The sequence below is a fragment of the Tachysurus fulvidraco genome, chromosome 2 (assembly GCF_022655615.1).
Source record: "Tachysurus fulvidraco isolate hzauxx_2018 chromosome 2, HZAU_PFXX_2.0, whole genome shotgun sequence".
In the NCBI taxonomy this organism is placed as follows: Eukaryota; Metazoa; Chordata; class Actinopteri; order Siluriformes; family Bagridae; genus Tachysurus; species Tachysurus fulvidraco.
The window spans coordinates 25316550-25339153 of NC_062519.1; the positions used below are offsets into that span (position 1 = coordinate 25316550).

A 22604-nucleotide genomic window follows, 5' to 3' on the forward strand; every position below is an offset into this window, starting at 1 on the left:
TAGACAATTCAACCTGTCATTTTTCTTTTGTATATATTTTTGTCTTATTGTTTAAGATTAAAAGGGTTAAAGTGTTTAAAAGGTTGTCCTTTAAGATAAAACATCTCAAGATATGCAAAGTAAAACATGTATTTGTAATATCTCATTGAGGGGTGTATTTAACAAAATAAATGCTATTATAGGTTGTCATTAAGGTAAGAATTTAACTGGGCAGTGAGGCTTTTTTCCATTTTATATAAAGGCTTTACATAGGCTTTGGGGAATGGGATTAAATTCGATTTTAAGGCCTGGAACATTCACAGTTTTTATAGATTATTTGATAATAGAAGTAATAGATTTTCGCCCACTTTTCTAATGTAGGGTAATAAACAGGAAGGCAGTGATAACCCATATTCTCTAGGTGGAGATACAAGAGCATCATGACAAAACTACCTCTGCATCACTCCTATACATTTACATTCCTTAGAGGTGATACATTAAGTTATTATATGTCCATATATGCCAGTATGACATTATGAGAAACTGGTTCACCAGAGTAAAATTAGATGAAGTATTCCAGGTTTTTGTCCCTGTCTGTATCAGACTCCTGTGTCTCAATCTCTAGGCGTTTCATAGCAATGAAGTAATGCACAAATGGCTCACCTAGGGCCCCACGAATCACACTATCTTCTTCCAGAGCTACTAAGGCATCCTCCAGTTTAACAGGTATGGCAAAATCTTTTTGCTGTGCTGGGGCTCTCTTAAGAAACTGTTCTGCACAGAGGTTACTCTTGATACCATCCACACCAGCTGCAATGGTAGCTGCCAGGACTATGTAAGGGTTTGCCATTGCTGAGCCAAGCTTATTCTCGATGTGGGGCTCCTGTCCACTGTGAACCTTCACGTTAAAAGAGCAACTGTTGTTGTTGCAACCACAAGTGGCATAGAACATGCTCTTTGAAATATTGCCTTTGGAAAGCGGAGTGCGGCACCCTAGCCCTGGTGCCATTAGGCAGCTTAAAGCTGGTGAGTGGTGGAGAAGCCCACCAAGCCATTTCTTACCAATATCTGATATCTCACCAGTTCCTGAATGGAAAAGATTTCTTCTGCCATTGGCATCCCAAAGGCTGTGGGCCAGGCAGGCAGAATTATAGATGGTGTCATCAGTAAGAAAGGTAGCAATGTAGTTATACTTCCTAGCCATTTCTTTCACTCCAGTACGAAAGCTAAAGGCATCGTCAGCAGCTTCAATTCCAAATTTAGACTTGAAGCAGATCTCTATCTGTCCTGGACCACTGGCAGATGCAAAGCTATCCACACTGATGCCCATGTGGTACATCCCTCTCACCAGTTGCTGTAAGAAAGGCATGTCATGATTACTCAGTAAAGTAGAGGCAGGGAAAAATATGGCCTTGGGGTCCATCCTGTCTGGCACTCTAAAGATGCAGCATTCATAAATAAAAGAAGAATGGATGGAGAGTCTTAAGGCTCGAAGCTGGTCAAGCATCAGTTTAGCAATAAGGCGCGGAGATGTGCGCAGAGGGATCCCTGTGATGGTAAAAGGATCACAAATGATACGAGCAGTCTGCACAGCCCAGGGAAGAGCTTGAAATGTGGGAAGATCAGGGATCAAAAGAATATCACTGTTGAAACTGGCAGCAGTTGGATTATCAACCTCATTTTCCTTGGGGCTCAGTGTCAGTTCCAGGTAGCTTCTAGGCATGGGCACACCATAGAGCACTTTTTCCTGTAATGCCAATAAAACATAATAATTACCACCATACATTTTAAAAAAGGATCATAGCTGAATAAAATCAGATATGTATTTACATGAAATAAGGAAGCAGGAACTGTTTTAGATCTAGAGACCCCATGGAGATCAGTGGCTTCAAAGCGAACAAAGCCTATATTCCCATGGTCTATCTGCCGCTTTATGTGTTCAACCTCTGAATAGAAGCTTTTAGATCCATAGTGTTCTGTGTGTGGATTCTCTGTGTAATCTATGGAGCATACAAAAATCAATTCAATAATCAATTCTAAAATCAAATTCTGATTGTTTTTGTAATATTCATTAACATGTTGCTGGACAGTATAAAAGTAGAGGTACTGTATTCCATACAGGGCACTGACCTGACTTTGAAATCCCGTTGTTGACCAAGTATGTTCTTTCACTGGTAGGTAACTTAAAACAGGTAGGCCTGGTTATATGCCCACCAGTGTTCGATGAGCCACCAGATTCCCAGCCAGATGAAACACTGTTTTTTCCTATTCTGTTATTCCCTAGAGTGGGCTTGAAGGTTGTGAAGGACTTAGATGGTACATCATCCGGTTTACAGTCAATTCTCTGTCCTGGCATGTGGCAATGACGACCAACAAATTTGTCTTCATCTTTCTCTCTTGTATTTAACATGGAGCGCTCTTTCAATAGGCCTTTTAGTTCTTCCACTGTTTGTTTAGAAACAGCTGCTTCTTGAGGGAAGTTTTCTGGCTGGTCTTCTCTATTCAATTCACCAGTATGAGGGAAGACCTCAGGTTGGGATTCAATGGAGACCTTGGGCGAGCAATGTGGTCCGATCGAAATAATTTTGGAGCTGTCAGCGGAGCTTGGAGCAGATAAGTTAGTCAGGACTATGGGCAGATCAATCCTTTTTCTGTCCCACTCTGAAGAGTCTACATGTTTGCCACTCACCTTTACCACCTTTTTTTTGCCATGGCTCATATTGCTTCCATCTATTTGGTCTGAATCCATTAAGGCTGTTTCCTAAAGTAATGAGGAAGATTAATAATTATATGTAGGAAATTTCTTTCAAATCATTTCTTTATCATTTATATATATATATATATATATATATATATATATATATATATATATATATATATATATATATATATATATATATAGTAAAGATTTACATATATAATACATAAATTATGTATATCACTCACAAATATAATATCCTAGACACTGCAAATAAAGACATATAAAATAAATTCTAAACTATTTTTCCAAAGGAATAATTGTACCTTTTCTGTGGAGCCTTTAAATTTTTTCACTTGGTTTTTCGAGCCTTCAATGCCTACAGATTGAAATTTGAGCACCAAGTTGAAACAAGAGTTATGGCTGAGGACATATTTTATAGACAACAGCTACAATGCTGACTGATAGGAACAATCCCATTCTACTCATCATGTGCTCAAAACAAAGTGCTTTACATAATAAATAATCTGTGACTGAACTATCTTGCATGCTTGGCCAAACCCAGACAAATCCAGGCTGTTCACTGGGCTATTGTATAGGTTAAATCCTGCTGTCCAAAACTGCTGTGTAGCAGCTTTTATAGAGGTTACTAAGCATGCTTTATCAAATTTCTAGAAACATGTTACATAAGAGAGAACGGATACAGAAGCTTTGCCTAGTGCATAATGGAGGATGTATAATGCGCAGCCAATTTCATTCTCTTGTAATTTTTTAATCTTTGTGTAGAGAGATGCCTTGTGTTTAAACAGTCGTTTTATTGTCAGATTTTATTAATTTATTCATCTTCTCTATTTACTGTTTCCTGGGCAGGTTTGCATTGAGTTCAAACATCTATTGAAAGGCACCATGCACACATACACTCACACCTTCATTCACATCTTTCTCATCTTTCTGCAAATTTGGTAGAGGGAAGAAACCAGAGAAATTGGAGGAAACCCATGCAGACATGGTGAAGACGTGCAAAACACCAGGAACATAAGCTATTATAAATCAAGGGAGCAAGGAGCACTGCTTTTCACTGCAATGCTACCCACTGCAACACCTTGTGGTACATGGCATACATACTTACCTGTCACCATCAGACATCTCACTGTATTGTATTGTGATGGTACTCCTTAATCAATGCAAAAGAGATTTGTTAAGGTCGTCATGTGTGACGACATGTGACGCCATCCGAATACCCATGAGAAAGTTCTCCTCATTGTTCTTGGTGTTTTGATATGTCACATGTCGATGTTGTGGAAAGTTTTTTGATTTTGCATATATTGGCAGTGGGGCTGCAGGAAAACCGAAAGGCCAGTCGGTACACCAATTAAAAACTTTGTACAGAGTATCACCCTAAAGAAGCTGGCCAGGTTTGGTTAAATAGCTTGGAAGCTTGCTGAACTATAAACCTCTAAAATTTATAATGGGTGTCTATGGCAAATTAGGCAAATTTGAGACCTGGTACCGTGAGTACCAAAACTCACGACAAACAAACTTCAGACCAGGGTCTACAACATATCTGATTTTGGTGCATATGGCTCGAAAGCCCTAGGAGGAGTAGAAATTAATCATTTTTGGTCTAAGAAGAATAAGCAGAACAGAATGCTGGCTTCTATAACTAGAACTTCCAACCATCTTCCTGGGGGCATCAGAACCTCTACCCTTACACAATGCTTTGAACTACATTAGCAAACCTATTACCAACTCCTTCAACAGTCTGCTTCCTCTTCCCACACATGCTCAGGCCACAGTCTTAGGACATCACCCATCTAAGTAAAGGGAAGTGAGCTATCAATAGAACCAGGACTGAGGGTGGAGCAGCTATGTAAGAAGGTTACTTTACATTTTCATTTGCAATACTTTGTGGACAGGGATTGGTTGGAGCCTGGAGAATGATCCTTGTTCAATGCTCATTGTAAGTCTGTCTCTCGTAACAATTTCAGTGTGTACATCGGGATTTACTCTCTTTAGCCTGACGGCACAGGGCTTTGAAATTGCCTATTAATTCATTTTGTATGTTTGGAATTTCTATTAATGTGTAAAGATGGAGGAAACAGAGATGAGGATGTTGAGGTTCTCTTTAGGAGTGATGAGGATGGACAGGATTAGGAACGAGCACATCAGCTCAGGTTGGCTGCTTTGTGGACAAAGACAGAGAGGCTAGATAGAGATGGTTTGGACATGTGCAGTTGAGGGAGATGGTTATATTGGTAGAAGGATGTTGGAGATGAAGGTGCCAGGTATGAGTTCTAGAGAAAGGCCAAAGAGGAGATATATGGATGTGTTAAAGCGTAGAGGATGCAGAGGATAGAGTTAGGTGGGAACAGATGATTTGCTGTGGTGACCCCTAATGGGAAAAGCTAAAAGAAGAAAGATATGTATGTATGTATGTATGTATGTATGTATGTGTGTGTGTGTGTGTGTGTGTGTGTGTGTGTGTGTGTGTGTGTGTGTGTGTGTGTGTGTATGTATGTATGTATGTATGTATGTATGTATGTATGTATGTATGTATGTATGTATGTATGTGTGAATGTATGTGTGAATGTATGTGTGAATGTATAAATATACCAAAACAGCACTTTGTGTTTGGGGAAAGGCCCACATCTGGATGTGACAGTAAGGTGGCCACTTTGGGCTTCGGATGTATGTCATACAAGGACATGGAATACAGATTTTTTAACGCACCAACTTAAAATTATATTTATATAATATTTTTAAACATATTTTTTAACTGCAATGCTGATTTTTTTTTCCCATTCCTATGACTTTACATGCATTTTCCTCAGACGTTAAATACACTATTATTCTGTTCGTGGCAACATTCTGATAATTAATGACATGTGTTTCGGTCGTGACCAAAAAATCCAAAGAATCCATGAACTGTAATGAAGAAGTGTTTACTGTGTAGTGAAAAGGCACTGATGACTGTGCTGCTGATGACGCTGGCGGTGACCTGCTTTTCTCGTGACGCGTGTTCTGTTGTCAGGGCGCGGTTGCTGCAGGCTGCTTGATCCGCTCACTTCGACACGACGCTGCTGCCGCGACTGTATGGTGGAAACACACTTCAGTCATTTTACCTCTTTCTACGGACCGGCTTTATGGTTAAGCTACAATCTTCAATGAGTAAGCATATTCCAGTAAGTAAAATACATTTTTAAAACTCCCATCACGCTTGTTTGTTTTTATATAAAATAAAATTGATTCCAAAACGAGGTCATTGTTTTAGCCTCGGTGCTAACTAACTAGCCCGGCTTATCCTTTGTATTGACATGAACATGCGAATGGTTTTCTTCAAATTGTCCATCATGTATACTTTTTTAAACAGTTAGGAAGGGTATTTTATCGTGGTGAATATTTAGATTTAGATTATATTTCTTATCTGCTTGCCTTGTTAGCATATCTGCTACCTGGTTAGCTTTATGCTTTAGTTAAGTAGCTAGATTGTGATTGTGTCTTAACTTCAGATGTTTGTTATATGTTAAGAGGACACGGGGGTTTATCTCTTTATTTAAGTTATTTAAATGCGGTTACGGTTTACGTTTAATTAATGAGAGCTTATCAAATCTTATAAATGCATAGACATTAGCGTTGGGCCCCGGGTTTGTAGGCTAGCCAGCTTTTTTTTTTTGCCGCATTCACATTATCCTTCTCAGCTACGAATCAGAATCAGAGAATTATTCACGAGTCTGTTTCTTTGTGGTCCCTCTAACTAACTAACTAACTAACTAACCGTGGGCTTTGTGAAGTTTTTTGGTTAGCCTAAAGCTGAGCTGACTACATTTTAAACCTAAAGATAATTTCAGAAACCTGTAGGTAGTTAGAAATGTTAGGTGGTTGATGTTAGCTAGAAGATCAAGTGAAGAAACAAACCTCAAGACGGACTGGTATAAATATAAATAAATCGATGTGTTAACAAACACGAGCCCACACACATGCACAAAACACTTCAGTTTCATGCAGAAAAATCTCAAAAGGAATCTGAATATTTTCTTAAGAATCAACTTGTTTGCAATGTGACAGTATTTCAGAAACACCTTCTTTCCTACTGGCTGAGCAAAAATCCTCTACAAGTTTGGCTTTTGTTTTAGTAGTCACATGTTTTCAAAAACGCACATCGTCTTGACTTATAGAGAATATCGGAACAGTTGACATACACCACCACCACCTTATTTCTTTACCTCTGTCTGATTCATCCGTCTCTCTGCTTTGTGCCATTACAGCAGTTCTGTGGTGTATTGGGTCACACATTTATGGAGTTTCTGAAGGGCAGTGGAGACTACTGCCAGGCCCAGCACGGCGTATATGCAGACAAGTGAACGGCGAGCTTTGCTACCTCACTGGAAGAGAGACTTGTGTGATTGCTTTAACGTTGGCGGGAACAGACACAGCGAGCGGGGCGTCCACAGCAGCCAGACCAGTCTGGATGGGTTAAAAAAATCTCCAGAAGTGCACTGCCCTCGTTGGCCCTCTGTTTCCTTGTTCACCCGAGGACCAGCCTTTTTTTTTTTGTTTTCTTTAATTTATAGATTTTTTTCATCAGTCAATTATTTTTCTTTCTATTTGATTTTTTCCCCACCCCTTCTCCTGATTTTTTGCGGATTATTCTTATTTTAAGGGGGATTGGTGAAGATTCCTTCCATTTTTTTTTTTTTTGTATATTTGTCAGTTTTTTTTCATTGTCAGCAATGGCTCGTATGAATAGACCTGCCCCTGTGGAGATCACATATAAAAACATGAGGTTCCTCATCACCCACAATCCTACCAATGCCACCCTAAACAAATTCATTGAGGTGAGCCTTTTTAAGCACTTTGCAAATTTGATAATTTAGTTATTTAGTTATTTATTTTTTTGTTTCGGTTACCCTTAACTGCTTAGTCAAAAGCCACAATTTATCATATTCAATTTAAAGTTACCTGTTAGAAGATTATCGAGAAACTGAGTTGCCAAATGCTGAGTTTTGAGCCTGTTCGTTTATTAAGTCTGTGTTTATTTTTTCACTTAATCGTTCTTCATTCACACACACTGGTTCTATTTCAGGAACTAAAGAAGTATGGTGTGACAACAGTTGTTAGAGTGTGTGAGGCGACGTATGATGCCAACTTGGTCGCTAAAGAGGGCATTCAGGTCCTGGTAAGTTATCCTATGATATTGCTTCAAATGAAACATGAATGCAGTGGAAATAAAACAGGCACTAAACCTTTCTTATAATATATGCAGGATTGGCCGTTTGATGATGGAGCTCCTCCTTCTAACCAGATTGTTGACGATTGGTTGAATTTGCTGAGGATTAAGTTTAGGGAGGAGCCAGGCTGCTGCATAGCTGTTCACTGTGTAGCTGGCCTTGGAAGGTAATGTTTTGTATAAAATGATTGATATGGTTGTTTGTGTGATTTGACAATCGTTGAACAACATGCTGATCTTAAACAGAACTTACAGGCTAGAATGAAACCAGTGATTGTAGAAGATATTGGGGACTTGTAATGTTTCTAAGTTGAATAGATTTTTGTTTGGTGTGATGTGTAGGTGAATTACAAGGATGCTGGCTAGGTAGGCTGTGCTGTTTGCTGTGTTTGTCTATGCAAGGTAAATACAACTGAAATACTGAGACACTAAACCAAGATAAAATCGTTCTTGTGATCACATTTCTTGTGTCTCATTCTTGCTAGGAAGTTAATTAGTGAACATGTTGATCAAAGCATGCTGTCACTGTCACAGATGAGTTGGACTTCTCATTTGAAAAATCCTGATTCAAGACAGATCACATAATGGCTGGTGTTTCACAGATTGAATGAAGCTGTCAGTTAGAGGAGAAATGGGAAACTTGTTAACAGCAGTGAAGCATCAAGCTAGGGTTACTGAAATAGCATATTTTAGTGTTCTAGGAGAGGTAGAAGCTTCTTTTCAGAAGTCACGTGGGGGGCGTAACAAGAAGAGGTACTCTGCATAGTCATCTTGCATGTTACAGGTGTGATGCAAAGTAGACTGAGTTTGTGGGTAGGAGCAGATGTGCATAGAAACAGCAGCAATTCAAGCAGGGTTATTCACACACTCGTGTCTTTTTCGTATATCTGTTATGACACATCAGTCAAAGCATCCAAATCTGTCAAATGTTTAAGTACACTGAGTTCTGTTGACTTGCTGGGCTCTGTCTCAGATCAGACATTCTGACTTTACATTCAAAACAGTTTAATAATTCAGAAAATCCTGAACACTTTTGATAGGTTTGCTGGGATACATGAAGCTAATAGGAAATCTGGGTAGTAATAACTACAATAGTATAGAAGTAAATGATTTGAGTTAATAAGGGAGCAGATTCCTGTTCTTGCTAGATATGGTAAGGTGATGAGGAAATGCACATACATTAATATTGTTACGGCACACCTGGACATTTGTGTAAAATGACTACAATCCGACTGCACTCCTAGTCTGTACATATGAATAAATGTACATAATACTGCCTTATGAATCACTAAAGAGAAAGTTATTGTTCCACACACACCAGTGCCACATAATATTCAGTGAAATGTGCATTGCACATGCAAATTTCCACATTGCCATATTTAGCGATGGGTGCAGCACCAAATCGAGTTTGAGAGCCCATGGTCAGATGCAAATGTATTTAAACTTTGCTCAGGGAAATTGTCATGCTGCAGCATGCAAACACATTGTAATTGTGTGCTTCCAGCCCTGTGGCAACAATTTGCGAAATGCCTACCTTTAGTTGTGGTGGTCAGGTGTCCATAGACTTGGCCATGTAGTGTATAACAGGAGTCTAAAAAGGTCAGAAAAGACAAAAGAAGCAATAGAACTTTTTATATTCATGTCACACATGTTTAGCAAGTGTATGAAGAGAGCTAAATTAATAAATGAAGTAGCTTTTATTTGCTTGGATTGTTTTGATTTAGTTTACCATTTTTGCTGAGTTCTCAATTCACAATTTATTGTTTACAAAGTTAGACAGATTTATTCCTTTTTATGTTTAGCTTGGATTATGTTAATTCTAGCCTCTTCACAAAGCATCAACTTTAACATCTTGTATTGTTCTGTTTTTTCTTTACACCCCACCCTCAGAGCTCCAGTCCTTGTTGCCCTCGCTCTGATTGAGTGTGGTATGAAGTATGAAGATGCTGTCCAGTTCATTCGACAGTAAGTGCCTTTACACTCAAGCACCATGCTGTGGGTACCATGTTGCTCAATGGTTGTTGTTTTTTTTTTGTTGTTTTTGTTTTTTCTCTTTCCTTCACACCATTTTGTGTAAAACATAGACTGTATATGAAAATCCCAGGAGATCAGCAGTTACTCAAACCAGCCCGTCTGGCACCAGCAATCATGCCACATTAACTGACGCTGCTGGTCCGTATGCATGGCATGGCTTTAAGCTTTTCACTGCTGCTACACAATTGGCTGAATAAATAATTGCATGAATCTGATCTGTAGGTGTCCAGTTTTTTTTTTTTATTATACATTTTATATATTTTGTGTACTGCCGAAGGTTTAAATCCTGTACTTTGTGAGGTGGTGTCTCTATACATCAAATTTGTCTGTCTAGTACATCACACACCACCTTTTATTGCTCCATGGTCCAGATTCTCACATACCCACAGGAGTAAGGCAAGCTCTCATTCATTGTGTGTTTTGACCCCTTTTGTTATAGCCAGCTTGAACTTGTCCAGCAAATGTAGCTCATCTAGCCTTCGCTTCCTATACATGTCAGTGTACAAGGAACTGACTGTTCACTTACTGTCTAATAGATCCCACCCCTTACCAGGAGCCACTGTAACAAGAAAATTAGTGTTATTCACTTCACCTTGTTTTAATGTTATTTCTTGAATGTATAACAGAGAGAGAGAAAAAAAAGGTTTTTAGGTACCATTATCTTGGATATTATTATACGATCTTCATGATGAGTTTGTCGTATCAGTTCAATACTGTGTCTGTTTCATTCTCAGAAAGCGTCGGGGAGCATTTAACAGCAAGCAGCTCTTCTACCTGGAGAAATATCGCCCAAAGATGCGTCTCCGCTTCAAAGATTCAAACGGCCATCGCAACAACTGCTGCATCCAGTAGAGCTTTTCCTGCAGCCCTGCTGGAAACGGTTAATCCATATATTTCTGTAATGTGTACAGTTATTACTCAGAATTGATGAACATGTGAAAAGATTAAAAATAAATAAATAAATCAATTTTACTTGATTATCCCCATGTGTGTTGATTTTACAGTGTGGCCTCATTTGAAAAGGTGAGTGCTTATTGTATGATCATGTTACATTTTCACATCTTTTGATTCCAGCCATCAACTTGTATAAACATTTTGTAAAGCTGTTACAGGAGTGCCCTCTGCCAAACAGTATTGTTTTTTTGTTTTTTGTTTTTTTGTTTTTTTAAACCAACTATGACAGCATAGGTATCATTTAATCTTATTGTTTATGAAGATCTTAAAATGCCTTAGAAAATTGAAAAGGAGGTCGTTTTGTGGGCATTTGTGAAAACAGCTACACACAGAGAGAAAATCATGAATTACAAAAAAAAAGTTGTAGAGTTGTGTGTATGTGGAAGGTATGGGATCTAGTTTGTGTTGTTTATCTAAACTTCGTTTACTAATTACTGCCATGTCGATAGTGTTGTTTTGTTTTGTGTTTTGGCTTTAAACTGGACCTCTGCGATATTTTGTATGCCTTTTTATTTGATGTGCGTAACTTAAAAATACTTGGATACTTGATTTATGTACGGTATTTGAAACGTGTACTATTAGATTGGCTATTTATACTATCACTGGGTATGTGTTTTAGTATAGTGAGAAAAGATGTAACTGTTGACTGACGAGAAGAAGTAAAATAAAGGAATAAACTGAGGACACGAGGTCTGCACGTCGCACGTGAATTTGTCCATTAATATGCATCCTTCATATACAAAAACATGCACAGCTTTATCAAAACCATTTATTTACCCATTTTCACAAATGTAGGTGTGACATTGAACCTTTTAGAAAATAAATAATACCACTGAAAACACAGACTAATAGACTATACTGTCATTGGGTAATAAGATTAACACTTAATTACATGGAATTGAACAAAGTGAATGTTTAAAATGATTTACACTGATTTAGGAATACTTCTTTAATTCTGAAAAAGTGACAATTCAATTTGAGGTAATGATAAACAGTATTTACATTATGTACTAGTGTATAAACATTGAGCTTTTTTTAAATGTGACTATACATAAAGATTTAGTACATTTCACAATTTGTTTGGTTACTCTTTAAAAACTAAAGGAGTGCATTGGTATACTTCAGCCAGGAAAGCATCTGCCCTGGATGTATTATGTAAGTTTTTCTTTTTCTGATCATTAAAAAAAATGGTATCGATTCATGACTTTTTTTGGAAGTCTCTGCACGATGGAATACATTTAGCCTTTAAAAAAAATGTAAAGCTGTTCCAAATATTTCAAGGCTAAAAATCTTTAAGGAAAATGCTTATTGCAATCACACTGTACTTGCAGAAAAGTACCACACTGGACATCCCTCAAAATAAAGACTCTGTTTGGCGAAGGGTCTCCCTATTGTTAGTCTCTGAGCTTCAGTTCTGCAGCCACTTTAAAGGCTGTCTGGTCCCTTCATGCTGTTGTCTTTGAGAGGTTCTGGTAATACTTGGCTGAGGATACACTGTGATGCCTCACAGTATCCGTTCAGACCTGGAGTCCCAGGAGATCCAGGATTGCCGGGAATTCCGGGCACACCACGAGGCCCTTTCATACCATCACGTCCATTGTTGCCATATGCAGGCTGCCCGGGTTCACCTGTGAAATCACAAAAGCACATATGTGTGTGAACACTACTGACAAAAAACCCCAGATGATTCACCTCAGTGGGTGCATCATGGACAATGTAATGTTGTAGTCCGATTCTACCAATACATCCCTGTTTTTGCCCCAAATGTTTAACAATATAAACAATGTTTATGGAAATAATAAACAATTCCTTTATTCGCTTTTTAATTTCCAGTGTGCGTGTTCATGTTATTGCATCATGAGGCTCATGTAGCAGGGAATTAAATCACTTATGTTTACAGTCAACAAATATTTGAAACACTTTTTAACCAGTCGTTTTCTCTGACATAGCTCCGGAGGTCATGCTGGTCAGAATCCAAATCCCAGGTTTATTTATATATTAACATGTTTGTTCTGAGGTCTTAATGAGCCTTAATCATATAATGCATCCATCATTGAATTAATTAATTAAAAATTGCATTGCTGTTATACCAAATAAATCCATAATGGACTATTTCTTTATAACAGCATACTCTGTAGTGTTTCATTCCTTACTTATGTCACCTGATGGTGGCGCGGCAGTAGCACGCAGCGGCCAATTCGGACCCTAACCTTGACCGTCGTTAATGTCATGGTTAAAATGACAATAAAAGCTTCTTGACATCTTGACTTGCCTTTACTTGACTTATATCTAAAGTATATTGGCTAAGTAGGTTATTAAGACCCAAGCAGAACTCACCTGGAAGACCTGGTGGCCCAGGAATGCCTTTAGGCCCTTGTAGGGTAGGCCCTCTGTCTCCTCTGTCTCCTGTGTCACCTTTATTACACAATTATAGTCATGAGGTATCTGTAGTTTTTCTAGTACTGCTTTTGTTTGATGTTTGAACATTATAACATGCCACAGACATACTTGTTAGAATAAAACTATCCTATGACAACATTATAGAAAACCACCTCATCATCTTCATCTCCTCGATTCAAAGCCAAAGCTGTTTCATCTTGTACCTTTTGGTCCTTTTACTCCAATAAGTCCAGGAGGTCCTTTAAGACCTGGCAACCCTCTTGCTCCAGTGTGTCCTGGGAAACCGTTCTCTCCAGGCGGGCCAGTAGGACCAGGGAGTCCGGGAGGACCTGGCAACCCGACAACGCCAGACTCTGGCCTTGTCAGGCTTGCTGCAAGCTGAGCGAGCTGCTCTGTGATAGAACAGGTTTGAGGCTTTAGTCAAACTTGAGCAGGAATATGTTATCTGGCTGATCAAATAAATCACAATGTCATTTGCTTTGATTTTATATATTAACACGGACCTTGCATAACCCTCATGCAGACCGCCTTGATGTCTTGATCTGTTGGTCCTTTACCCTGAAAGGCAATATGCCAATAATAATCATTTCATTACAGGAACAAATCTCAGCCTGGTGTGTAACTGCACAACCACATGATCTGCAAAATGTTAATGGTTAAGAGGATTTGCAGCACATGGGCCTCAGAAAAATTCTAGCTCTCATACTTTCCATCATAATCGGGATCCAATTTGCTTTCATAGGTCAGTAGGATGTTAATTAATTAAATTAATTAAGTTAATTAAACTGCCTGGATATGTTAAGAATAAAGAGCGTACTGGTCGTCCTTGAGTTCCAGGTAAACCACGTTCTCCTCGATCTCCCTGCATGCCTCTGGGTCCAGGCATACCTGGTTCACCATCAACCCCATGCTGCCCACGCATTCCTTCTGGACCTTTGTTTCCCGCATCACCTGTTTTTCCCCGCTGAACATAAGGAAGTGACATGTCATTAGATCATACTGATCTAATAACTGATGTTAACACTAAAAAAAATTTTAATATTCTGAGATTGGACTTAACACTATTGAGGTCACACTCACCGAACCTTTCTCTCCAGGTTCCCCTTGATCACCCTGCATGAAAGAGGAGGTTCAAAGGTTACTGTCTGTCTTTGGACTCACTCAGATTTTCTAACAGTAATTATGTGATTCAGGTGATTTGCTTGGGAACAGAAACACTTCTCTAGCCAGAAATAATTTAAATGAAAATTCTGAGTTACGCACTAGGTCCCCTTTTTCTCCTGGTGTGCCCTCCTCACCGGGTGCTCCCTAAACACAAACAGTGTTTCAGAGATACTGCATTACGATACTGCATATAAACATAGAAATGATGGGTTTTGAAGCTACATCCTAAACAGACAGATAGTGCAGGTTTACCTGTTCGCCTTTTGGCCCAGTGAGACCAACTGCACCCTGATAACAATCAGAAAAAATTTAGTCAGTCCAGTGTCATATGTCCAAAAGATTTTCCAAGATTTCCCAGATACATGTGTCAACGTGCTTGATACCAGGAAATTGTTAAAAAATGGTCCTTTATGAATAAATATGAAAAAATTGGACCTATAACAACCTACCCGGTAGTGATTTATTCCTTATATTAGTTAGCACAATAAACGTAAACATTGTGAACGTGTATAAAAAAAATCTAACAAAAATACTTTTTTATATTGCTACTTTTTTTTGGAATCCTTTCCTTACCTTGTCACCTTTCTGACCACGAAAACCATTTTCACCTGGAACGCCAGGTAGACCGAGATTCCCTTTAGGACCCTGAATACACACAAGTTTACACACACAGTTTTACACTGAATCATTTATACATGGTGACTTACAAACCACAAAATATTAAAAAAGCCATGGCTTTGTAAGCAGTGCTGCTGTACTGTGGGTGTCTTTGCTGTGTGTGGATGTGGGTCCTGATTGCCTGATGCCCTTAGCCAGGCTGCTTTAAGGAATTCCTGCTGAACAGAGGGTTCTTTCAGACCCCCGTTCTACCCCGAATATCCTCTTACCAAAGAAAATAACTCTGAGCACAGCAGCTTCAATAACATCTCTCTATTCATGGCTCTTTCGCAGCACTGATCACTGTCACACCGAGTCTTTGTATTAAAAAAAATCCCATTTGAATTCCAAACTGGACATGACCTCTAAAATCTGAAAATATGGGCCAAGTCTGGGATTGTTAAACGCTTCGACTGTGTAATAAGACAATGCGATGGGCAATACAGTTTTCTCAGCTAGGGGCCGTATACATGTGCCCTCTTCACACTGATTCTTTTGCATACACAGTTAAAACTACATTTGGACGTATAGAATATATGTATAAATATAATATTTGGGTTCAGGTCATTCCTTTCCATCTGTATCTTCCACTTCCTCTCTCGTTCTTATTCTTGTCTTTGTTGCTGTTATGGCATTTTGTCACCGATAGTCTTTCTTTCCTTTCATTCCTATTGGTGCTCCTTGTTATTTGCTCCCTCATTCTTGCTCTTTTATTCCAACATTACAACAGTTTTATAACTACTGAAAGGTGATACTTAATGTATCCATTCCATTGTATTATGACATTGTTCATTATCTATTTGCCTAGATATACTAGATACCTACCCTTAGACCTGGCTGTCCCTGAGGCCCATCTGGACCCCTCACCCCTCTTTCACCCTAGAAAATCAGAGAGAGAGATGACAAGAAGACGACAGGAGCATAGACATTACACTATTCGAGTAATATTTCTGTGTCTGCTGTTTGCAGTGATATAGAAATGAAGGCATACTCACTGGCCCACCTCTTGATCCTACAGGTCCCACTTCTCCCTGTTCTCCACGTTCACCCTGAAATCAATCGACAAGCGTCACTTAGCAGGTGCAGAAACATCTACTAGGTCAATACATCACTTTTCATCCATTCTGTTCATAGAAATGCACATCATAAGACACTTACTTGTTTTCCGTTGTTCCCAATTGGACCTGCCACGCCTGGATTACCAGTGTTTCCCTACAGTATACCAGAGATCATAAAGCTGCTCATTTTAGACATAACACATACACTCTAATCAGTCCATACATCTTTGGTACAATTTATTACTCAGATGTATGATGAGCTTGTCCATGATGTATTATTATAGTAAGCTTTATCAATGTCATATCTACATGTACAGTAAAATGTTATTACTCCTATAGATTGAGCCATGGGGACAATTATGAATGCCTACCTTCGGCCCACTCTCACCATTTGCTCCAGGGATTCCTGGCAAACCCTAAAGGAAATACAGACATCAGCCACTGGTATTGTATTCAAATGAATGATTGTTTTATCATTCTAGTTCTGTTCAAACTGATGTCAGGGATGTCGAGGATCCAGAGCCTATGGCAACACACTGGCAAGACTTTGAGGTGTGAGGAGAACCTGAAGGAAACCCTGGAGCTGTGAAGCAGCAGCACCACCACCCCACTGTGCCACCATGCCATCTGTCCAAACTGTTCTTAAGCTTTGACATGAAGGTTCAAAAGGTCATACTTACGGGCAGGCCTTGAAGGCCAGCTTCACCAGGAGGGCCTACTTTGCCAGGGATACCCTGAAAACAGCAACAGGGAAATAGTTTAATAACTTTTCCCACTTACCAAATTTGCAGAGCCATTAAAGTTCATTAGAGTCTATATTTATGATTGTGTTATAATTTTTTAGTTAGAATTGATTTTACCTTAACTGCTGGTAATCCAGGGATACCGTCACGACCTTCAATTCCAGGCAAACCCTTAGGGAAAGAAACCAGAAACCAACTTCTCACTACACATGTTTTGAGATTTATTTATTTTACATTGAAAAATTAATATTAATGAATCAGGACTTACAGCTTCTCCTTTAGGTCCAGGTAATCCTAAAATGCCTCGAACTCCCAGAGACCCCTGAGATAATACAAATCACATTGTCTATAATAAACCACATCAAAAGTTTAGCGCTGTATTATTTGATTATGCTATAAAGAAGTGGCAAGAGTTAAAAATGTAATACACTTTACCTAATCCTATATAGATCTTGTCTTTGTCTTATAATTTGATGCCTCAACAAGACAATGTATAGAATTTTGTTTGTTAATACTCACTGGAGCTCCTCTTGGTCCAATCTCACCCACTTTTCCTCTTTGTCCTCGATCACCCTAAAGAGATGTTCATTTTTCTGTGAATTTTTCTAAATAAACTCTTTAAACAACACTAGCCCTAAATTAACAGCGGAATCAGGTTATGTTCTAAATGACTAAATTATTAATTTTCTGGGACCCTTCACATTACACTTAAGACTTCTGCAGATTTTAATATTTCACTGTAAATTCCTACAATTACTCAGAAAATGTACGTAGGTTTGGAAATGTGGTTATCATGATATCATTACAAGCACAGGCAGGTTCATTAGGACAGAAAAACGACTTGATATGGATTCGGACACTTACAGGAGCTCCTTGAATGCCCTGAGGACCCACGTTACCTTCTACCCCACGAGAGCCCTGTTTGAGAAAGTTTTGCAGATATTTTAGTGTAAAGCAGCCCCCTATTAAAGCATTTCATTACAAAGCTTTGAATAGTCATCTTTACCCTGTCACCTTTAGAACCCATTAAACCAGTGATCCCTCTTAGTCCCTGTGGACCCTAAAATTGCAACACACATGACACAAAGTGGTTAAATAAACAAAGATAGTAAATGAGTACAGTAAATTTAACATACTTAATAACACGTTTTCTTAAAAATATGTCATGTTACAGTTTTTCCTTGTGTTCCAGTTTCTCCAGAGGGGCCTTGTTCTCCTTCTTCACCCTAAGAGAAAATACGAGCAATGGTACTTTTAAATTCAAAAACAAATCTACACATAATTTACAAAATGTCTACACTTTTAAACAACTCAAACATTTTCTACACTTTTTGCTTAACTCTGGCCCTAATGCAAAACTTCCATTTAAAAATACGGAAATATGGCTAACATCAAACCAGGAATCCTTTCAAATATATAGTGAACTATTTTATAGTTATAAATATTACCTTATGTCCTTGTCTTCCTGGTTCTCCAGATTCACCTTTGATACCTTTGTGGCCCTGTGTGGCCAAAGAACAACATCAGAATCAAGTGCCTCTATTTAGTTAACAAAACGATTAGCCTGGTTTCAGCATTAAAATGTATCATGTTTTAGTTGAAGTTCAACTCGCCTTCATTCCTGGTTGTCCACTATAGCCGGACAGTCCACGTGTGCAGGAATTTAGACACTAAAAAACAAGTCATTGCCTCATGACAAACAGTCCACGTGCACACTTTTCCATTATCGAATGAATCAGTAAAGATGGATATAACTCTAAAAATCACTCACATGTACATCATCAAGACAATCAAACATAATGATCTGTAATTTTATAACGTCAGTAAGACATAGGTATCAGATAGCAATGTCTTACCAAAGCTTCACCATTCCAAACACCTGGGGGACCCTAAAAAGTGTCCAACAAAGAAAATCATTCTTATACGTGGGTTCCAGTGCAGTATGAAAATGTATATTTAAGAACACATTTAGCCAGACTTACTCTCTCTCCTGCAGGTCCTGGAAGACCAACAGGTCCTCTCAAGCCACGGCTTCCCTGTGATGCATCACATACAGAATTACAGTAAAATATCACTCTTTAGTCAGACTTAGTAGTAACATGAGAAATGTTTTTAAAGGCAACATACTGGAGGTCCAGCTTTGCCCAGTTCTCCTGGCAACCCATCCTCTCCATCTGCACCCTTCCATGGAAACATTCAAATCATGGGAAAGATGATCATAAAAAAATTTAAAAAAAATGGTAAGGTGACTGCAAGAGATAAATAACGAAAACAGAAGTCATAAGAGTAAACTTACAGCTTCTCCATCCTCCCCAACCCCCTAGAGTATGAAGAGAAACCACAATGCTGAACCAGTACAGACACAACTAAATACATACATACTGTAAAAACATTCAAGAAAAGAAATAAAAACATAATTTGCAATTGTGTACAGATTTTCCACTGACAGGTGAACTTTTTTCAAACATTGTGTTGAATTTCATTTACTTACAGTATTTCCTCTAGGTCCAGGATCACCGGTTTCACCCTAACAACATCCAATAATTATGACATAACTTAGAATGGGTCCATATTTTCCAAAAAATGTATTTAAATACATTCCATAAGACTTTTTTTTTTGCTTTCATCACATGCAACTTACTTTTGGTCCAATGAGCCCAACTGGTCCGGGATCGCCAACAGGTCCACTTAAACCCTGATTGAATAATGGAATGAAATGAAAATGAAATGAATGAAATCTATACTAAAAAGTATATATTATTCTATATTGTAATGCTATTACTTGACAATTATTACACTACCCAGGATGAAGACAAGATAACTGTTTAAAACTAGAATAGAAAATGTATGTGTTTACATGAAGGAGGAATAAAATCAGGATTTATTCTGGGATTTTAAGAGGTTAAAATAATATTTACTCATATAAGGCAGTGTTAAGAGTGTAGCTAAAAGGAACACAGGAAGTGAGAGTCTAATGCTGCATTCAGACTCCAATGGTTAACCTAGATGCTGCTTGACAGATGTAGGAGGTGTTGTATCTCAGTTATTTGCAATTATGTGTTTTTGTGCTTGTTTTAATGCATCATCTCCACTGCAACAAGGAACTATATTACATCTAATAAACTATATTACATATATTATATCTTATTGATCTAACATGATATATACAAACTGCTTGAAATGCCCATCTGCCAACTTGCTCACCCCTCCCACTCCTTTAATAAAGATTATTATTATTATTATTATTATTATTATTATTATTATTATTATTATTATTATTATTATTATTATTAACTGTTAATTACCATGGAACTAAATTTTATAGGCTGGTACTAAAGAAGGACACATTTGCAAAGATGGCAAATAATGTTACTGTCATGACCGTTCTTTAAAGCTCATATGATTGAAGCTATCCTGTCCTTACATGGCTACAGGGTATGTAAAACAAAACATACATAGATACATGTTAATAAATAAAATAAACCTTAGATCAAATGCAGAATATAGAATAATTTCTAAACATTATTTAGCTAGCTTATTAGCCTAGGTTTCCAATGTAGGTTTCCAAAATCTGAAGTCTGCAAGCAAAATAAATATTTAATATCGAGATGTCAAAGGTTGGATGTCTGAGTGATGCAAAATCATTTTTTCTCTGATTCCCAAACAGGTTTTGCAGCTGCTGTGTATTTGACTCCACCCCACTGCCACTTCAGTATATAAGGAGCAAAGCAAATTTCAGCACTATAGGAACTGGGCACAAAAATACACTATTTTAAAATGTGTCTATTTTCCTACACAACAATTAATATAGTTATAGTTTATCTAGTTTGAATAGTCTATCTAGTTTTCTACCTTTGTGACACATCATGCATTAGTATGATTATATCCAAAATGTGATTTTTTTTACATTATTACTCTCAATTTCCTAGTTAATAGTAAGCATCATGGACAGCATACAGGAGCCATTTTGTCTTGTCTCATTTAGCATAGGGCACCATTCCATCTGAATCAGTGTTAGTCCAGCCACAGCCTTCTTTCTTACACACAAAAAGGCTTCTGTCTGCATGAAGCCCATATGGGGTTCACTCTCTCGCTCCCCCTCCCTCTCCCCCTCCCTCTCTCCTAGCTCTTTCCTTTTACTCTCTTCATCTAAATGGCCAAATTGATGTCCACCATGTTTTTTCAACTTTCAAGAGCATTTTTTCCCTTATTTCCCTTGGGGCTGAGGTAAACTAAAGAAATCTCTGTGCTCTACAGAGCATCTGTGTCCTGCCACTAGAGGTATTGCTCAGACATGAAGAGCTTTCATCACCGTTATTACCCAGTGTTAAAAGCAATGCAGAAAAGAATGTGAATAATAAGACCTACGTCTGCTCCTGGATTTCCTGGTAGTCCATTAGATCCGTTTTTTCCATCATCTCCATCTTGGCCCTACAATATAAAAAGAATAAAGTATTAAATGTTATAATGTAAACATGGCAGCAACGCAGGCTTTTGACTTCAACTACAACTTGATAGACTACTTACTGGAGGACCATCTGGACCAGGGCCTGGGCCCCTCACTCCCTGAAAACAAGCAAAAACAACAAAAACAAATAAATACAGCGTTCATATCAATGGCACATCACAGACTAATATGTCTCACTTGTGATGATCTCTTTTGATAATTTCTGAAAATGAACAACTTCATAAATAATGGTTTGAATAAAAGAGGAGAAGTTAAAGAAAATGTCCAGAGTAGGACTTACATCAATGCCATCGATACCAGGAAAACCTGGAGGGCCGGGTGGCCCCCTGGGACCAACTGAGGCCCTCTATAACACAAACACACACATTACCGATTCATCATTTTGTAGTTAACCTAAAAATAAGAAAGTTTTATTCTCGTGAGTTTTCCAAAAAATGGTGTCTTCAAAACATATTTGATCCATAAACATCATATTTTACACAAATTCTCTTTGATACAACAATCCTAACTGCAGATCAGGTTATTATTATTACAGATCTTCACTGCTGGAATAAAACTCTGCTGTTGTCACCTATCAGCCAGACAGTGATATAAAACGAGATAAAGGAGATAAATGAGATAAATGAGATAAGGAGATAAAGGAGATAGATTATCTTGTGATTATAATTAAGCTATAGTTAATTGCTTATGAAACACTGTGTTTAGTTCAGTATGGTCCATTAAGTCAATGACAGAAGAACATTATTCAATTTCAGTGAATACGTTTACATCAGATTAGAGACAACAATAGTTTTCAGTAAGATGACCATGAGTTTTACTTACCTGAGCTGAACAGATGAGGAATATTTGAAGTAAAATCACCAGTAAAGATGTCCACAGAGTCCTGGCGTATGCCATGGTCTCCTTGATGACTGCAAAAAGTCCTTTATTGGGGGTTCACGCTTTTTCTGTCAATATTTCTCAACTGAATCACCCCACCGTGCGCCGAGATGCTGGAGCCGCTATTAAAAATTCATGTTTATTCATGAGGACGTACTCAGCGATGAAACGCGATTGGTGAACGCATGGACAGTCTGTGGGAAAGGGGGCGGAGTCAGAGCTACAGCTGATACCTGTGGGTAAAGACAGCGGTAATCATAATAAAGTTTAGTAGGTCGGTACAACTTGTGATTAAAATTAATATTCTTAGCATTATAAGCATTTTGTATACTGATTAAACGAT

The 22604-nt window shown here is 38.2% G+C and overlaps 3 protein-coding genes across 4 annotated transcripts; 1 reads left to right on the forward strand and 2 right to left on the reverse strand.

The window, feature by feature from the left end:
- Positions 1-349: 349 nt before the first annotated feature.
- Positions 350-2728, reverse strand: lgsn (lengsin, lens protein with glutamine synthetase domain). The gene is made up of 3 exons (XM_027170090.2): positions 2110-2728; positions 1810-1979; positions 350-1726 (listed from the first exon to the last, which is right to left on the reverse strand). Exons 1-3 carry the CDS (start codon positions 2726-2728, stop codon positions 542-544), a joined length of 1974 nt encoding a protein of 657 aa, XP_027025891.1. The 3' UTR covers positions 350-541.
- Positions 2729-5662: 2934 nt separating this feature from the next.
- Positions 5663-11581, forward strand: ptp4a1 (protein tyrosine phosphatase 4A1). The gene is made up of 6 exons (XM_027169761.2): positions 5663-5859; positions 6943-7512; positions 7761-7853; positions 7941-8071; positions 9795-9869; positions 10673-11581. The coding sequence occupies exons 2-6, from the start codon at positions 7408-7410 to the stop codon at positions 10788-10790; spliced, it is 522 nt and encodes a 173-aa protein (XP_027025562.1). The 5' UTR covers positions 5663-5859; positions 6943-7407; the 3' UTR covers positions 10791-11581.
- A 66-nt stretch (positions 11582-11647) lies between these two features.
- On the reverse strand, positions 11648-22529 carry col9a1a (collagen, type IX, alpha 1a). 2 transcript variants are annotated; one of them, XM_027169755.2, is made up of 32 exons: positions 22205-22525; positions 21663-21728; positions 21442-21480; positions 21283-21345; positions 19556-19609; positions 19406-19441; positions 19211-19234; positions 19042-19095; positions 18897-18950; positions 18771-18803; positions 18528-18584; positions 18363-18416; positions 18087-18140; positions 17921-17974; positions 17779-17832; positions 17434-17487; positions 17183-17236; positions 17032-17085; positions 16852-16905; positions 16543-16587; positions 16272-16325; positions 16109-16162; positions 15939-15992; positions 15030-15101; positions 14709-14744; positions 14556-14600; positions 14373-14405; positions 14110-14256; positions 13796-13850; positions 13496-13684; positions 13230-13307; positions 11648-12520 (listed from the first exon to the last, which is right to left on the reverse strand). In XM_027169755.2, exons 1-32 carry the CDS (start codon positions 22277-22279, stop codon positions 12318-12320), a joined length of 2052 nt encoding a protein of 683 aa, XP_027025556.2. In that variant the 5' UTR covers positions 22280-22525; the 3' UTR covers positions 11648-12317. The 2 variants fall into 2 exon arrangements, 1 of the variants encoding a protein (XP_027025556.2); XR_003444231.2 differs by having other exon boundaries at positions 12460-12520; positions 13496-13679; positions 22205-22529.
- Positions 22530-22604: the final 75 nt, after the last annotated feature.

Bases quoted from the DNA above. Each gene is read 5' to 3' on its own strand.
- lgsn (XM_027170090.2), bottom strand. From the start codon at position 2,728: ATGGATTCAGACCAAATAGATGGAAGCAATATGAGCCATGGCAAAAAA. The intron at 1,980-2,109 runs GTCAGTGCCCTG...TATGCTCCATAG, and splicing joins CAACGGGATTTCAAAGTCAG to ATTACACAGAGAATCCACAC. The intron at 1,727-1,809 runs GTAAATACATAT...TTGGCATTACAG, and splicing joins TTCCTGCTTCCTTATTTCAT to GAAAAAGTGCTCTATGGTGT.
- ptp4a1 (XM_027169761.2), top strand. From the start codon at position 7,408: ATGGCTCGTATGAATAGACCTGCCCCTGTGGAGATCACATATAAAAAC. The intron at 7,513-7,760 runs GTGAGCCTTTTT...GTTCTATTTCAG, and splicing joins CCCTAAACAAATTCATTGAG to GAACTAAAGAAGTATGGTGT. The intron at 9,870-10,672 runs GTAAGTGCCTTT...TTTCATTCTCAG, and splicing joins GCTGTCCAGTTCATTCGACA to AAAGCGTCGGGGAGCATTTA.
- col9a1a (XM_027169755.2), bottom strand. From the start codon at position 22,279: ATGGCATACGCCAGGACTCTGTGGACATCTTTACTGGTGATTTTACTT. The intron at 18,804-18,896 runs GTAAGTCTGGCT...GACACTTTTTAG, and splicing joins CAGGACCTGCAGGAGAGAGA to GGTCCCCCAGGTGTTTGGAA. The intron at 17,975-18,086 runs GTAACATGACAT...TTGCAATTTTAG, and splicing joins CTGGAACACAAGGAAAAACT to GGTCCACAGGGACTAAGAGG.